The sequence below is a fragment of the Podarcis liolepis genome (assembly GCF_965112155.1).
Source record: "Podarcis liolepis genome assembly, chromosome: 9".
Lineage (NCBI taxonomy): Eukaryota > Metazoa > Chordata > Lepidosauria > Squamata > Lacertidae > Podarcis > Podarcis liolepis.
This window is the reverse complement of record NC_139564.1, coordinates 41,010,421-41,028,596: the sequence shown is the minus strand read 5'-3', so window position 1 is coordinate 41,028,596 and position 18,176 is coordinate 41,010,421. Positions and strand designations below refer to the sequence as shown.

The 18,176-nt window shown below is 39.6% G+C and overlaps 1 protein-coding gene across 2 annotated transcripts; it reads right to left on the bottom strand.

The window, feature by feature from the left end:
- Positions 1-1,725: 1,725 nt before the first annotated feature.
- On the bottom strand, positions 1,726-18,166 carry TDO2 (tryptophan 2,3-dioxygenase). Of its 2 annotated transcripts, XM_083520117.1 has the most exons (14): positions 17,525-17,985; positions 16,518-16,753; positions 16,271-16,342; positions 15,659-15,764; positions 13,092-13,182; positions 10,835-10,905; positions 10,074-10,201; positions 8,501-8,687; positions 8,182-8,289; positions 7,124-7,235; positions 6,954-7,011; positions 5,733-5,812; positions 4,576-4,666; positions 1,726-3,626 (listed from the first exon to the last, which is right to left on the bottom strand). In XM_083520117.1, exons 3-14 carry the CDS (start codon positions 16,303-16,305, stop codon positions 3,473-3,475), a joined length of 1,221 nt encoding a protein of 406 aa, XP_083376243.1. In that variant the 5' UTR covers positions 16,306-16,342; positions 16,518-16,753; positions 17,525-17,985; the 3' UTR covers positions 1,726-3,472. The 2 variants fall into 2 exon arrangements, with proteins under 2 accessions (XP_083376243.1, XP_083376242.1); XM_083520116.1 differs by lacking the exon at positions 16,271-16,342 and having other exon boundaries at positions 17,525-18,166.
- Between the last annotated feature and the right edge of the window lie 10 nt (positions 18,167-18,176).

Below are 18,176 nucleotides of genomic sequence, written 5' to 3'. Positions count from 1 at the left end.
GAAGTATATCCCCCAGATTTCAGCGGAATTTTCTTCTGCATAAGCATGCTTGGTAGCTGAGACTAAATTCAGCAACAATTTAAAAATTAGTAACATTCTTCACATTTAGTAACAAGCAGGAATGCCTGCTTTTTACACACACAGTACAAACTCTGAAATCAGCTAACTGAATTGCAGTACCCCCAGAGTCTTGAGCCTATGGGAGCTTTTGGAATTTCAGCTAAGTCTCATGAGCGTGACAACAAAATGGCTGCTGTGGGCCCAAAGGTAGAAAAATGTGCATGCCAGCTCAGTTTTCCACAGAAGATGGGAAAGTAAGGAAAAGGTTTCCACCTCCCACTCTTGGCAAGAGAGGCCTCAGCACATACATACATACACTACTTGTGGGGCGGTTAATGCTACTGGCTATAGCTGTAGGAATGCATGCAATCCAATAAGTGTCCATTTAGTTTTTCCAATCCCAGCTGCTAAATTCACTGCACGCCATTTTGAGAGAACCTGCTCTTTGTTGAGCCACAGGCATTCCAGCGAAGGCTTTTGCATAAATGGAAGATAGCCTGCTGCTGCCCCAAGGAGTTCATAATGGAACTCACTGGTGACTCCATTTATATTCACAAAATATATACACAACCGCTGTCATTGCTGTGTATGAGGCCAAATTATAATCCACCCTTTGCATTGCTTATTCTCTGGCATCATGTGCTCATTGTGTCTGTGCATCTAACACACCTTTGTGCATACAGAAGTGCTAGAAGCTGGATAAAGAGCCAGATTCTGTACAAGATTCCAGGTCCTGCTTTGTTCACATGAGGTTTTGTTTTTAGCCTCTCCATGACAGTCCAGCAAATGGCCACAAAAGTTTGTGAAACTTGACCTCTCTGAAACACATTTTTTTTTTATTAGCACTCCGTATTGGATTGTATGGAACCCTTGGGGAATAGACAGCTAGGCCCAAATTAAAATGGGTTCCAGTATCTGTGGTAAGTTGAGCAAAATACATTGTAATTGGTTTGCAGACATAGATTTGATGCCTGCATTCCAAGACCCTATTTGTAATTTCAAGCAGATTTCACATTCCTCCTCTCAGTTTTGTTGTCTTGGGGTGCAGAAGTTGTGGGGTTGTGGGGAACCAGTATCTTAGCATGAGGAAAGCTGGTGGGGTTCAGTCATCTTGAGGGCTGCCCTACCTGTCTGATTGTTTGCTTATATGCTAAGATACACACTGTTAAAGCAAATGGCCCATGAGCAGATTAGCAGTGAGGAAAAAGCTGGGGAAATTAATTCTCAAGTATATATGATGATGAAATCCCTGTGTATTCCTCTGAAACCAGTTGCCACATACTTCAAATGCAGTGAATAAAGTTACTCAGAACAGCATTTCATATGTTGTGACCCCCTTCAATCCCCCATCATTTAACTCCCTATTGGAAATATATCCGATCTAAAACGAAAGGGCAGGACAGGAGCAAAGGAGTAAGAGAAGGTGTTGCAAGAATACTTAAAGAAGGATTCCTCTAACAATCAAATGGTAGCCTTGATTTTGCTGCCTCCTAGGTATTGCTGGTGAAGTTTCTGATGTGCTTATGTGAAGTGGCTGCTCTAAGTAAAAGCTTTGTGGCACACATTTCAGCCACTGCTTTCCCCATGATGAAGGAGTTTTACTTTCAGGAAGAGACCTGTGTGCCCTGAGACCATAACAAATCAAATCAAAGCATCCTCTTTCAGTCATTGCCATAAACATTTATTTTTGGGAGCTGAATAACAGCTCGGCAATGTACTCCAGACCATCACTTATGGAAAAAGAAGGCATTTTATATACGGTATTACAAGTTCATGTCTCAGTTTTCAAAACCCTGACCTTACTCATGATTAGCAAAATATTTCAAATAAGAGTTGAGCTATTGTGACCCATTAGATAAGAGAGCTGGGTTTGTGTCTGGGAGACCAGAGTTCATCAAATACCAGGTACCTGCTGCGTGGTCTTGGGCAAATCACACTCTCTACCTTGGTTCCCTGTCTATAAAATGGGAACAACAATAATCCATCTCACAAGATTGTCATGTAGGCAAAAAACAATCAAAGTTGCAAAGCCTTTTACAAATTAAAGTCAAAATTAGGTGAGTGTTGAATGCATAGGGTGCATGTTTTTCCACCTAGCAATATACTTTGTAACTTTATCTGTGGTGCAGAAATTGTGAATCAACCCCTAGAGGCATCCAGTCAGCAGCTGTGTTTTCTCTGATTTTCTGCTACTGCTGAGCTCTCCTTTTGCTTCTGTTCTTAAGCATTTATGTTCTCTGGGGAAATGACATCACTTCTGTTTCGTATAGGCCCTAGAGTAGCATATTTAAGTCTTTGTTTATCCCTTTAATATTGGCAATCTGACTTCTCTTTTAATTGTCAGGTGTGTTGTTCCCTTCTTTTTGGTTCTACACTGGATTCACATGCAAAAATGAATAGTATTTTGAAATGCTTAAAATTAACATTAGATCACAAAATGCCAGTACTTCCAAGCACTTAGGAAAAACTGTGGTGCCTTAGCAATCAATTTGGATTAAAATATGAATAAATAAAAGTTACCTGAGTTGAACATTTATAATTTTTATAATAAAGAATCATGAAAAAAAATCATGGTTTCTTATTTGTATCCATAATTATAAAGGCTGGCATCCTTCTTTTTTTTAGTCACTTATAATTGGAGAAGGATGAAATTCAGCTGTGATTGCGTCATAATATATGCCAAGCATTATGTACAAAATGATGTTGTGTCTTCCTAAGCCAAGTCAAATATTAGCTCAGTCCCTCAGTAAGGAGTCCTGGAGTCTCTCATAGCATTACTCTATTACCTTAATAACATAATGTGGAATTGATTGTCTCTATGCAGTATAGAAGATCAATGTGGTAAGTGGTACTGCATGTTATTATCGCTGAAAAGAGGATTATATAGATTTTGCTACCTTATTTCTTCAGTTACTCGATACTACAGGGTAGATTTTTATTTTTATTTTATTTATTTTTATTTTATTTATTTTTATTTTATTTACACCTCCCAAGGCATGTCACATTAAAACATTATCTTCACAATCACAAAACTCAATAGTACAACCGAAATACATGTCTAAACAAAAGCCTCAATGAGTGCAGTAGGGCTTCCTCCTAAGTAAATGGGTATAGGACAGCAGCCTAAAATAGTTATCTGAGCAAGCTTAGCAAATCAGACAGAACATTGTTAAACAGGGACAACAACAACAACAGTTCAAAGCATTAAAATAAATGGATCTGAGTTGTTTGCCTCATCATCTCTAAATTTTATTTATAAATTGTGGAGCTGATTATTGTGCTTTAGATGCTATAGTACATTGCACATAAATAGATATGGATTTCTATACTGTTACATACTGTATGCATAAAGTATAATGTTAAAGGACCGAGCTTCATTCAGTTATTTACAAGGAGCAGACATGGAAGATTTTCAGTCTGAATCATCACTGCTGAAGTAGGAACTGTCACAATATTCTGCTGTGTAAAGGAACTTGTGAACAGTAGGGTTCATCCTGGGGATCCAGTGACGAGGCACCAAATATGTTGAAAGGTTGAACAAATCAACAAACACTTTGTACCGGTCGCTGCCAAGGAAAAAGAAACGCATTCATATTTTTAAAGGGGGGAATGGTATTCCATATTATTTTCTAGTTCTGTAAGTCATGATGGAGTGTGCTTTTGACATGGATAGTCCTGTTATCAGGAGTTTTCATGTTGTACCGGCCTCCAACACTAAAGCTGAATAGAAAGTGGTGAACTAGGGCCTTGGCAGTGCTATGATCTGATGCTACAAATTCTGCAGTGCCAACAACATGGCTCCTGTAGTGGTGGGTCCCCTTTAAAGTCCGCTGTGGCCTGATTCAAGCAGCTGCATGGATTACAGTATGAAATGTAACCAGATGAACCATTAGGGTAATTTTGAGCGCAAGAGCAACCACACCAGTGTAGCTACTTATGAACACCATCTTTATGTAGCCACATTTTTCACATTCCTGCATTCATGGCTGGCAGAGAACATCCTTGTCCTAGCTTATAGCAGCCTTCCCCAATCTAGCACCTTCTAGATATTTTGGATCACATCCTTGCAAGTGTTGGCTGGGGCAGGTGAGAGCTGCAATCCAAGCGATCTGGGAGGTACCAGATTTGACAAGACTGATTTATAGCAATGAATTTACTACACTGATTAAAGATACCTTTGTTTGTCTTGAACCTGCTACCAGTCATTTTCACTGGGTGGAAAAAAAATTCTAGTGTTTTGAAATAGGGAAATAAGCTTATTTCTCCATCTTTACTCTCCCTGTAAACTGTTAAAATCATATTTGTTAGCAGCAGTGTCATTTTTTTATTTAAAAGAAAACCCTCAGACACAAATTTTGAAACAGTGTTAAAGTGTTAAAGCAAGTATGTTCTATGTTAAAAGAATGGCTCTCTTCTTTCTTTATTCATATCATCATCGTTTTTTTGACTTGTCCATGTGCGTTGCCATTTATGAAACATGACTATAAAGTGGAACTTTATTTCGTATAGACTCACCTCACAGTTGAGCGTAAATATTGATATCCTGAGGATCCTCCAGTCCCAGCCTTGCTGCCAATCATTCTGTGCACCATACACACATGGTTATCTAAATAGACGAACTTTTTTTTTAGTGCATATCTCATTAAAAAGGCTATCATATTACAACTGGAATGGCCCTTTAAAAGGTTATATAATGCATAGCTTGGCTTCTCTGTATTGCAAACTTGAGTGTCTTTACATTAACATATTTCACCCAACTATATAATTAAATACTATCAGCACAGATCATGCTTTGCAATACCTGCCTATTCAGAGGTAAGTCCCGTGGAGGTAAGTGGGTATAGGATTGCATCTTTAGAGTTTTTAAAGTGTCTTGTCTAAGGCAGTTCAGTATCATATTGCAGATGAGGCTGAAACTGAATGGCCTGCTGAATGTGATTTCATGGGAAAGGCAAGATTTGAATTGGGAGACTTCCTGATGTGTAGCTCAATGTTTTGCCACTGTGCATCTAATTATAAGACAATTTTATTCAGTTTACTAGTTCAGGTAAAAAAGAAGAAGAAGATGGGGTGAATATTTTTCTAATAGACAAGGTAGATCTAATAGAAAGGATAGATCCCCAAATACCAAGTAGAAAACTGCAGATATGGACTTACTGAGAGACAAAGGGTTTGTCTGCAGTATTTGTTCACCATGAGTCAGTGGTGCACATATTTCAAGAATCTGTAATACACCTTTGCTCTCAATCCTATCACACCACAACAGTGTTAGTTTGTGGTCTGTGTGCAAAGCTGCCAGGTGTCATCCACATGTAACAGCAGGGAGTAGGTAGTTATGTGATTTCCCATGTTTTGCAGGACAAGCATGAATTAATTAGCCACACATTTCATCAGTCAGTTCTCTGTACAACCTCCTGGGGTTTCAGTACTGTTATAGTAGCAATGTGCATTAACAGTGCTTTTTTCTGAGGGGACGCAGGGGGGTGCATACCCCTAAACATTTTGTGAATCTTTGTACTTTCGTCCATTTACTATATTTATTTTTCCTGATTTGAACTATAAAATTGTATTTTCTTGAGTCAAAATGAGAGTACCCCTAAACATTTTTTTTTGGGGGGGAGCACTGTCCATTAGTGTGTTGTGGCAGTCATAGCACAGGAGAGAAAACTTACATCTCCATTTAGTCATCAGCACATCGATATCCATCAGAGAAGTGAGGAGCTGAAAAGGAACCTGAAAACGAGGCTCCTCTCTTAAGGAGGCGGGGAGGACAGAGGAAAAACTCATTAATGTACTAAAATTATCATTTTTTACTGTGTGCATCAGAGGAAAAGGCACATTGGTAAATACATGCTATGCTATATTTTATACTAAACTTTGCAAAAGTAGTTTAATGGCCTGCTATGGTTGAAATGTTGCTATTTCAAAAACAGCAGTAAATTGATAACAAAGATAACATTCGTAATTGGCGTCTCACAAGATTATATGGTTCCTGCTTCTATTCTTTCTGCTGACATATATATGAGTTAAGAGGAGCTGGAGAGAGGAGTTTCATGTTGATGGTTCTGTAAGCGTAAAGGCACATTTGTTTATTGACTCTAGATCACGTGGCATTCAGCAGCTAAATTATAACCAGCTTCCACACAAGATAGAAAGATGGGCAGTGCATTCCTGTGCATGTTTTCTGAGAAGTAAATCCCACTGTGTTTAGTGGGGTTTACTCCCTAGGAAGTATACTTAGGGCATAGTTCTATGATCCCTTGGAGGATGTTTGAAAAGGCAGACTTCCACACCCCAGCTTTAAGAATGCTTAGCCTTACACTTTATTTACCAATAGTGATGGAAACATAATGTGAAATCCTAGAATGTTTCATTCTGAAATCCAAGCCCTTTCCCGACCTTCTACAGTTCACCCAGGCAAAGACTGCAGGGGGCATCTACTTGCGAAAATCCAAATACAGTTGCACCTTGGTTGTCGAATACCTTGCGACTCAAACGTTTTGGCTCCCGAATGCAGCAAACCCAGAAGTGACTGTTCTGGTTTGCAAACGTTCTTTGGAACCCGAACATCTGATGCGGCTTCTGATTGAGTGCAAGAAGCTCCTGCAGCCAATCGGAAGCTGTGCCTTAGTTTTAAAATGTTTTTGGAAGTTGAATGGACTTCCAGAACAGATTTTGTTCGAGAACCAACGTACGACTGTACTAAGAATATTTCACTCTCAAAACCAGCAACCACACTTGGGGAAGACAGCAGGAAAGTGGTTTTTAAAAAAGTTTTTATAAAATAACACACTCTGAGGAAGAAAACAAGATTGCTAGTGGGAGAGATTTTATGGGGATGAGTCACCCTTTAAGAGAGAGATTTTACAGGGATGAGTCACCCTTTAATGTACCTGTAGAAGTAGATCATTAGAGCTCCTTTCATTGCTTTGTAAGACAGCCGTCTTTCACCTGCAAATTGTAATGCATGTTAAATAATATATCAGTTTTATTACAGCTTAGTTCCATCTGGCATGCTAGAAACTGGCATTTCACATCTGCACACTCTAATGAGCCTACCTACCTTTACTAAGGAGATGTTCGTGGCGTTTTTCATCAAACAATGAAATGAGCACTTCTTTTTGTTTCTGAAGTTCTGCCAGTTGATCTTCTTTTTCCTCCAAGTCTTGTTTGGCCTTTTGAAGTCACATCAATTATTTATTTTAAAAACATACTAAAAGCTTCACTTTTTCGTTGATTTGCATAAAATGGAATATGTCCTAAGTTCCAAAATTTTCCTTAAGAACTCAGTTATGCTGACCCAAGATGCACTCAATGTCATCCAATCAGTCTCAGCTTTCTTCATGAACTCTCATTCTCAGTCTTCCTCATCCTCGTGAATAGGGAACAAAACATGCACCCACCTGCTAATTCTTCCATTAACTTATTCACAGTTTTTTTCATACATGAATATTAAATCTCTGTTTAACATCCCATGGGGCAACATGGGAATTAGACTTCTGATAACAAGTTCAGTGACTTGACTTGAGAGAGCCCCAACTGTCATGAGAGAACAAAACTGTCATGGCTCCTAATTACCACTCAATGAACTTTGGGAACTGAAGTTCTTTGAAGGGGTTAAGGAACCCTAAGAAAGTACTCCTGGTACTGACACAATTGCTTGTAGAACCTTTATAGGAAATATATCCCTTATTCCAAATCACTGAATTGGCAATGAGCTTATGATCAGTAATGATGAAAATTTTGTTTCACAGAGGCAGCTAAATGGATGAGTGGCACTTGGAAAAACCAAAAAGACACACACACACACACACACACACACACACACACACACGTGTGTGTGTGTGTGTCCACAAGGTAATACCTTTGTGTGTGCATCACCATATAATCCACATGATAATACAAGCATAAATGATTCCTTATAGCTTGTGTGATTTTCAGCTATGTTAGAACCATATATTCTCACATAGAAAAAACGGATCACACAGGCATGCTTAGATTTCCCTTCCTCCAAAATGCACGGAGAATTGTTCATACAGATGGGCTCTCTCGTGGAACTGCACCCAGGAAGTTCTCTTGCAACATACAGGCAGGGATGGATCTGTGACAAATTATGTTTACCTGCACCATTGCAAATTCTTCTTCCAGTCCCTTCAGTACATTCACTTCAAATTTCCCCCAGAAATTAAATCCTTCTGGTTCAAGTCCTGGCGTTCTCTCCAACCATGCCTTGCAAAACAAAATAGATTCACTATTATGTAGGTTGCATAGCCTGTACTGGTAATATTTGATATTTTAGTATGTGAAGTGGCAATGACGATCTTAAGAAAGACTTATGGAAATGTGTAGGCTTAAAAATAGCACAATGTTTATATTTGAATGTAGCAGTTCCTATTGGGATAGGGACTGCTTTATTGATACCCCCCCAGCAAACTCTTACTTCCACTAGCTGCAATAGAGTTGGCTCCTGTTCAGATTTAAGCAATAATTCGTTCTCTTTTCCCTTGAAGTTATCCCGATAATGTCTTCTGTTATATGGGACTCTCAGACTTTGAGGGACACCAATCTTGTTCTCCAGCAGTCGAAACTGTAAGCTCTGAAATCCTGAAGCTGGACTCAGATAATCTCTTTGAGGATAGATTAAAAAAAAATACAATTGAGAATAGATTGTAAAAACAAGTTTTCATTTTACCTGTAAGCCACATTGCGTCCATCAGGGGGAAAGGCAGGGTATAAATAAATCTAGTAGAAGTAGTAGTAGTAATAATATACAAATAGTGTTAATAGATACTTTTTAGCAACCCAGTCCCACAGTCCAAATGTATTTCTATGTTTGATTGCAAATTTATTAAAAACAATGAGATATTCAATGCAGGAAGCTGCCATCAGCATTTTAGTGCAAATTTCTCCTAATTATACATATTTTCATGTAATTTTGCCTAACATTCACATTTTTTCAAAGCAATTTGACCTAATATAACACATTTTTGTATGCTTTTTTTTTTTTTTTTGCTAACATGTGCTTTTATATGAACACATTACCAAAGTATATGGATTTTGTCTGCAAAATGGCACTGCAAAATTCTGAGAAGTGCAAATTTCAAAGGATGGCTATGTTTCAGTTCACATATTGTTTTGGAAAGTGCAAACTAAGGAAGTTTTCCTCTAAATGCAAACAGAATCAAATTTCTACCTCATTGCTACTTCCTGATAGCCCCCTTCCAAGAACCTGTAATTAAGGGAGGAAATTGTTGCCTGCTACATACCAAGTGAATTTCAAGTTTGGCACTGAGCATAAGTACATGAAATTATTGCACATTTATCTCCTGATTACCCTGCACTTCTCTCCCTTTTGTCTGCTGTTTACTCTGTGTTGGATTTTAAATTATAAGTTTCTGGTGCAGAGACCTGCCTTCTTGTGCTTCATAAAGTGCCTCAGACAGTGATGGTACAACGATGGAATTTGCTCCCACAAGAGGTAGTGATAGCCACCCACTTGGATGGTTTTAAAAGAGGATTAGATAAATTCATGGAAGATAAGGCTGTCCATGGCGGCTTGTCGAAGCAGTATGCCTCTTCATACCAGTTGGTGGGAACCACATGGGCCATATGGCCATGTAAGAACAGTCTGCTGGAGTTGATAAGCCCTTGGCTTTATCCAGCAGGTCTCCAACGTTCATAATGACCACAATAATAATGGAGTGTTTTCCAGCTTCTTAGCTAAATCCCAAAGTATAACCACTTATCTGTTGGCAGTGTGAACATTAAAATAATTGAATGCTTCCCTTAAACTATGAGACTGGCGACCTAGGGTTGCCATATTTTGAAGAGAGAGAAAAAAGAAGGCACATTTGCCAACTTCTACTTTTAACTATGGATCGCTATCACGACTCTACACATGAAAAATAGGACAAGTTCAGGAAAAAGAGGACATATGGCAACCCTATGAGATGCTCAATTACTTGTGAACACAGCTAAGCATGAGAAATCAAATAATCAGATACAGTGTTTACCTGAAATCAAAGAAGTCCAGGGCAGTCATTGTTTCCAGAACAGAAAATTGTTCCACAAGTAGTTTAAGGATCATTGTTATCCTGTTCATTCGAGTGACAACCTTAAGCATGTTTCTCTCATCTCTCACCTTAGTAGAAAAGACATCATTATCATGACTCAACTGGCAAGGGAGAGCAGGGCCTCTATAGGTTATTCTAATTAGGTCTGTGTCACTTGGATATGTTTTAATCACCTGAGTCTTAATTTGAATGATAGCCCAATCAATTGAATCTGGAAACAATTGTTCTTAAGGGGGGGTGCACACTTTCATTTTGTTTAGATGATGCATGAATGTGTCACACTGAGGATTATCATAAACTCTTTTTGGGAGTATAGGAGCTGCTGGGATGTTCACATTTCTCTGTTTGCCCTGCACTTCCCACTGGCAAAGCCCTACTGCTGTCCATGCTGTTGGGAAGATACGGACAGACAAACAAATGCATGTAAACTGTCTTTGTGAACAGGAACCTTAGGGCTTCAACTGATGGAGCCTCTACATGTTTTCAGGCTGTCCTGCTGCAGATATTCTCCCAAATAAATACACAGATATCACTGGGGAAGGAACAAAAGTATTGAGAGCCTTTTCTCCTTCATCCCATAAATAGGTCTTTAGAACAGGATGCCTGAACAGGGGTTGAATTTAAAATATTTAGTGATTATTTGGTGAAAAATAGAAATAAGAGGGGTTTTTCATTAGATATCTTATATCTCTCTTACTTACGTGACCATTCTGAAAAATCACTCGAACTGAATCCAGTTCCCACAGAATCTGCTTGAACCACAGTTCATAAGCTGAAATCAAAAGGCACTGTTTTTGGTTTCGCTTCTTAGGGACATTGACAATGAGTTAAGCTGAAATATCAGAGGTTGATCATCACCATATTATGAAATTGTCATATGGAAAAGTTGCTGGGGGCACTGTTATACAGCTGGGAGCTGAGGGCACTGTTATACAGTGGTTTCGCTCCTTCCTCCTGGGCCGTGTTCAGAAAGTGGGGGGGGGATGAGTGTTCAGACCCCTGGGCCCTCACCTGTGGGGTGCCTCAGGGTTCCGTCCTCTCCCCCATGCTTTTTAACATCTATATGAAGCCGCTGGGAGAGATCATCAGGGGGGTTGGGCTGGGTGTCCATCAATATACAGATGATACCCAGCTCTACCTCTCTTTCAAATCAGAACCAGTGAAGGCGGTGAAGGTCCTGTGTGAGTGCCTGGAGGCAGTTGGAGGATGGATGGCAGCTAATGGATTGAGGTTGAATCCTGCCAAGACAGAAGTAGTGTTTTGGGGGGACAGGGGCGGGCTGGTGTGGAAGACTCCCTGGACCTGAATGGGGTAACTGTGCCCCTGAAGGACCAGGTGCGCAGCCTGGGAGTCATTTTGGACTCACAGCTGTCCATGGAGGCGCAGGTCAATTCTGTATCCAGGGCAGCTGTCTACCAACTCCACCTGGTACGCAGGCTGAGACCCTCCCTGCCCGCAAACTGTCTCACCAGAGTGGTGCATGCTCTGGTTATCTCCCGCTTGGACTACTGCAATGCGCTCTATGTGGGGCTACCTTTGAAGGTGACCCGGAAACTACAACTAATCCAGAATGCGGCAGCTAGACTGGTGACTGGGGGCGGCCACCGAGACCACATAACACCGGTCTTGAAAGACCTACATTGGCTCCCAGTACGTTTCCGAGCACAATTCAAAGTGATGGTGTTGACCTTTAAAGCCCTAAACAGCCTCGGCCCAGTATACCTGAAGGAGCATCTCCAACCCCATCATTCTGCCCGGACGCTGAGATCCAGTGCCAAGGGCCTTCTGGCGGTTCCCTCATTGCGAGAAGCAAAGCTACAGGGAACCAGGCAGAGGGCCTTCTCGGTAGTGGCGCCCGCCCTGTGGAACACCCTCCCATCAGATGTCAAAGCGATAAACAACTACCTGACATTCAGAAGACATCTTAAGGCAGCCCTGTTCAGGGAAGTTTTTAGTGTATGATTTTAGTGTATTTTTGGTTTCTGTGGAAGTCGCCCAGAGTGGCTGGGGAAACCCAGCCAGATGGGTGGGGTACAAATAATAAATTATTATTATTATTATTATTATTATTATTATTATTATTATTATTATTATTATATTGCTATCATTACTGAAAGGTAGAATCCATAAATAAAATGTTTATACATACTGACTCCAGTTTTTTCTGGCCTCAAGTATCCTTCTTAGTTGCCTTATCTGGCCCCTCTCTGCCCTTCCACTTCAATGACTTTTGCAGCCAAAAGGCAGTTTAGCAGGATGGCCTCTGGGTAGTTAGCAAAAGGTCCCAGAACTGGCCCTCATATGTGTCTAGTGTAAAATATATGTGTGTCCGATGTCTACAGCATATATATTTCACTTAATGATTTTTTAAAAAACATCAACCAATCAAGCAGCTTTCCTAAATCTAAAATAGTTTGGTACCAAGACATCTAGCAAATCCCCCCCCCCCAAACTGAATCATGGTCCACCACATCTTTCCCATCAAAATTTAATAATGGGGCAAGGTTTCAGAGGAATGGATAATATATGTCCATGTGCTCTCACTATATTAATGCATTCCTTCCAGTAGCACCTTAAAGACCAACTAAGTTAGTTCTTGGTATGAGTTAGTTCTTGGTATGAGCTTTCGTGTGCATGCACACTTCTTCAGATACCTGAAGTATCTGAAGAATATCTGAAGAGTATCTGAAGAAGGTATCTGAAGAAGTGTGCATGCACACGAAAGCTCATACCAAGAACTAACTTAGTTGGTCTTTAAGGTGCTACTGGAAGGAATTTTTTAATTTTGACTATGGCAGACCAACACGGCTACCTATCTGTAACTATATTAATGCATTATTATTATTCATTCATAACTCTGACCAATATAATAAATATGACAATAATTTCATCATCCGATAGTCCAGTGGGGCTGCCTGCACAGCATTTGTTCTGGTCCTGCTTCTTCTGAAAGGTTACCTTGATGGGTCACAATAAACAGATGCTCATCGTGGATTTTGTTCCCCTTCTTTTCACTCTGAAGCTCCTGAGCATTCAGTATTTTGTCCAGCTTTAAAAGTAAGACATTGAAATAGTATAATTAATTCTCACAAAACTTTTCTCGGTTTGGCTTAAAAAAAAATATTGAACAATCAACATGAACTACTTTTAAGTTCAGAACTGTGTTGAAGCTTCACAGATTCCCCCCTCCCCCACCACTGCCAAAAAAAAAAAGAAGAGTAATATCCAAATGAATCATACTCATTGGTTTGGTTTGGGGGATAAATTTGATTCGGTTTGCTTTTAAAGCTGAATCTAGCAAATTTGCACTTTCCAAAACAATATGATAACCAAAGGGCAGCCATCCTTTGAAATTCATACATATCTGAATTTTGTGAAGCAGTTCTCCAACCAAAGAATGTTTGCCAAAAATGCACGTATTACAGTAAAGTGTGCATAAAATGAATCTATTAGTGAGAATAACATACAAAAATGCAATTTAAGGAGAAACCATTTCCCAAGATGTGTGCATTAGTCAAGACTGCATTCAAAAATATATGTGTTAATAATTCTGGGATCTGTACTTCGTTAAGGGTGCTGAGAATTGGTAGGAGACCCCTATTCTGTTCACAGAGCTACAATTCTCAGAGTTCTCTGTGAGGAGGGATGGACTGTTAAACCACTCCATGAGGGAGAACAGAGGTCTCCTAACAACTCTCAGCACCCTTAGGAAACTCCCAGAATTATTTGGGCCAAGCCATAACTATTTAAAGTGGTATCAGAGCACTTTAAATGTATAGGGTGAATGTGTACACATGTGTCAGAAACTAGAAGGAACTGAAAAACAACATTAATTGTTTTGCTATTGTAGCTTTTGTAGCTTTTGTTGTTCTTGTCTGAGATGTCATTCCCAAAAGCTGTTTTGATTCAGTACTGTCCATTACAGTCTATACTGAATAACAGCAGCTCTCCAGGGTCTTATTTCCTCAGCCCTGCCCGCAAATGCTACTGAGTTAATGTTTTCATAGGGCTTTGTTTTGTAAGCCATCTTTAAGCACTTGTCAAAAGGTTGCTCTTAAACCCTGCAAATAAATGAGAAGAAGGACAATTGTTTGAATTATCTGTTGATACCGTTGTCTGGCAGCTGTCTACCTAGGCCTGGTCGGTCGCTCTTTAATAGAAAGGATAAATGGTCACAAATATGCCCTAGGTCATATGACGTTGAAGAAAACTGAGCCACTGGTCCATTTAACATGGAATTATCACTCTGATTGGCAAGTGCTTGCCAGAGTCTCAGGAAAAGGGCTTTTCTGTCACCTCATCCTTTTAACTGGAGATGCTGGAAATTGAACAGGGGACCTTTCACATGTAACACTAACACTAAGCAATGCCCCTTGAAAGAGAAATGTTATAAATATCAACAAGCCCATAAGTGAGCACTTTAAGCTTGGGGAAAAGTCCATTTCTCATCACTGAGACAGGAATTGGGAGGGGGGGACTAAACCGATAAGATTAACATTGAGGTATTCAGAAAACCCTGTCCCTAATCATTGTCTGTGGTAGCCAGGCATACAGACACACAAATTTGGCCCATGATGACTTATTGTCAGGCAGGATTAATGGCCTTTGTAGGCTTTTGTAATGTAATGTAAAATCACCATCTGACTTCTGCCAAATAAAGCATCTCAGCTGACACAGAGTAACAGAACTGCTAGTACTAACAACACCTTCAACTCTTAAAAACCATTTTCTATATTCAGATCCCCCTCTCAAAAACAAAAAAAAGTGAAATAGAGTTAAACTTTTAGAAAGCATAGCTTAGTGAAAACCATTATAATTTAAAAACTTTTAATTATCTATTATTATAGCTGCATTTGAAATAGTTTGCTGGCAGTTGTTATCATTCTTACTATTTTTTTTAAATTTTGGTACTGCAATTTGTTTGTTTGTTTGCAAAGGGCATTCTGATCACCCCCACCCCGGCAAAATTCACAGAAATTTAGAAATGCCTGAGGGAAACAATTTTCCGAACCCAAAGTTAGAATACATAAAGGCTGCAATCCTATACCCACTGATGTGGAAGTAAGGGCTTATCAACACCTCCGTTTGCTTTGCAACTTCCCCCCTGGGAATCCAAATTTTTAACGTTGAATTAGCAGTTGTGTTTTCCGTGGATTGCTGTTTGTTCTGATTTTGCACCAAAGAGTGGGTTTTCCAGGGGGAAGTGGCGGGGTAAAGGCAAAACCGCTCAGACCTATGCCTAGAAAGCGTGGGCCAAGCGGGAAACAGTTCAGGCCCAAGCTTTTTTAGGCATGGATCAAGCAGAAGTGTGGAAAAGCCCTAATTGCCAGTGAACTTGGTGGAACTTCCTTCTGAGTAGATACGTATATGAATGTGATGTTCACTATTATGAAGGATATATTAGCTACCCTAGAAGATGTGGGTAATTATTTTGCGTAGCCACAAATGTTCAGTAAGTTTGCAATTGACTATTTGCAAAAGGTCCAGCTGTCATTGCTGAAGCTACGCCACTAAGTCACACTTACCTGCAGATAGTCTCCATAGATGAGGCCACCTTTGCTAGCTTTGTTTAGCCCTTCTTGTGATTTGTCGCCTTCCTCATCCTCCAGTGACAGCTTCTTAAAATTAAATCTAGGAATAAGCAACAGACATTCCTAATACCAGTAAAAGTGATATTGAGTGTATACAGTCTAAAGATCACTTACAGAAAGTATTCAATGTTAGCAAGAGTAACATAGTTCAGATCATTCAAATTTGCCTTAGAGTGATTACATATATTCATATTATATATACTAATGGAAGTGACCAAAGGACGCATACTTGTTCTGACATTATGACGGTTCACGTTTTTAACATAACTGATTCAGCAGCTCTATCTTTTCGTGTAAAAAGCAATATAAAATATGCCACATCAATTGCTAAGATCCCAAAAAGTAGCTTCTTGTGATTTGTTTAAAAAAATACCCTTTTAGAAGTTAATTATCTACCCATTAGGCAGTATTTTATTCTTTCTTTTTGTCCTCTTAAAGTTTGGTCATTCATAACATACCCTCCAACGTTCCTCAGAAAACAGGGACATTCTGTTCTGTGCCTATCTAAATTACTTCCTTATTCTTTAAAGAGAGAAATGTACTTACTGGTATTTGTTCTCCCAAAATGGACACCCACTCATGACTCCAGAATCTAATAACACACTGAGTCAGAATCACCTGGAGGTAAAATATATTGACATTTCCTAAATGCTAGCAGAACCGTTTTTGTGTAACCTGATCCCATGATTTAAGCCAATCCCCCTATTCAATAGCCGTTCCTCTTGTCATTCAGCTACAATCATAGAGTATATCCTGAAACAAACTCCATGAAATATTTGTTTTGTCGACTGACCTTGGTTCAACCCAAAGAAGAACTGAAGAAATGGTCATAAAGGTCAAGGGGTCACAGTGAGCAACTTGTGCTGCAGTTGCACCCAACTGATCATTTTCAGCCACGCACAAAGTTTGAAATCAAAGTTGAGTAAAATGACAGACAAACGGATCAGTGTCTTTTTCATGGAGTCAAGAACATCCTTAATTGCTGAAAGTAGAATGCCATGTATAAGAGTTCAAATTCTGAAAGCAATTCTGAAAAAAGAAACTAATGAAATGCATATTATGAAGGTAACAAGAAATACTTTCTAGCAGTAAACCTATAATTCAGGCAATCAAACGTTCACATTTTAAATTAAAATGAAACATTATGTTTTGAGGGCTTGTTAAGTCTTTCGGGGGGGGGGGAGAGCTTAACTTTAAAAGAGCTTTGAACTTTCACAGTAAGTTTCCCAAGTCCTGGTTTTATTTGTTAAACATGGTTACTCAATTCCATCTAATCATTAACAGAGTACTGTTGAAGTAAGTGACAGTGTCTTCTCACTGTGCCTCTGTTGTATTATATCTTTGGTATACAACACAGTCATATAAAAAAGGGAAAGATGAGTATAATCCCAATGATAGAACATTCCTTTTCTTAGTAACCTTATTTTAAAATAATCAGTTCTATATAAAACAATTATTCAAGAAAATAGAATACAGAATACCATTTAATGGGGGGGGGGAACAAAACATAAAATACTGTACTGGCCTGAATATAAGATGCACCTTTTCCCCAAATTCTGCCCGTGAACAGTTAAAATGCAGCTTATATTTGCAAACTTTCAAAATTTGGGTTTTACTCTAATATTGTCTGCTGCTTTTAAACACTGCTGCAAAAGGCACACTGTGATCACACCGTCCCTTGCAAGCACCCTGCTAACTTTCCAAATCACATTCCCTTACACAGGCAGCAACCCCCCAGAAAATTAACAAGCTGAAAGGTGGTAGCACACACACACACCAAACGCAAGCAGGAATACAAACCTCTCTTCCTTCGATAACCAGTAAATGCAGTTGTCATAGCTAGAGTACTCTCCCGTTTCACCTGTTCCATTTAAGGACTCCAATTTCATCCAAATAGATGGCTTTTCTGTAGGAGTCTCCTTTATTTTTCCAGGAGATTCCTTTATTATTTCAGGAGAATCCTTTGCCTTGGGGGACCAAATGCAAGACAAGAGGAGAGGAGGCAATGGCAGGCTCCAGAAGCTGAGTGCTTCTATAGTGCTTTACTTTCTACCAGCCAGAAAGGAAAAGGCCATCTGGTTAATCCGGTTGCATGTTATGGTTTAATGGTGACAATTTGATTTTATAGTTTTGTACTTGCACTTTCACACAATTTTGAGGTGTGGGTGGGTGTGGGTCTCTCTGCTTCACACTACACAGAGAGACTGTTAGAGGAAGAGGCATCAAGCTGCCCTACAGAAACATGGCACTGGAGCCAAACAACAGTCCTGCTGGAGTGGAGCTAGGTCCAGCCTTGTAGCTGCTGAGATGTCATACCCTGGACTGTGGACTTTGCAACCTTGAGTATCAGGGCAGAGGGAGATGGAACATCTCCATGTCTGCTGTGAAGACAAAAGGGTTATGTCACGGGCACAGCCTCTTCCCGTTCAGTAGCTTCAAGTCCCTCTGCCAA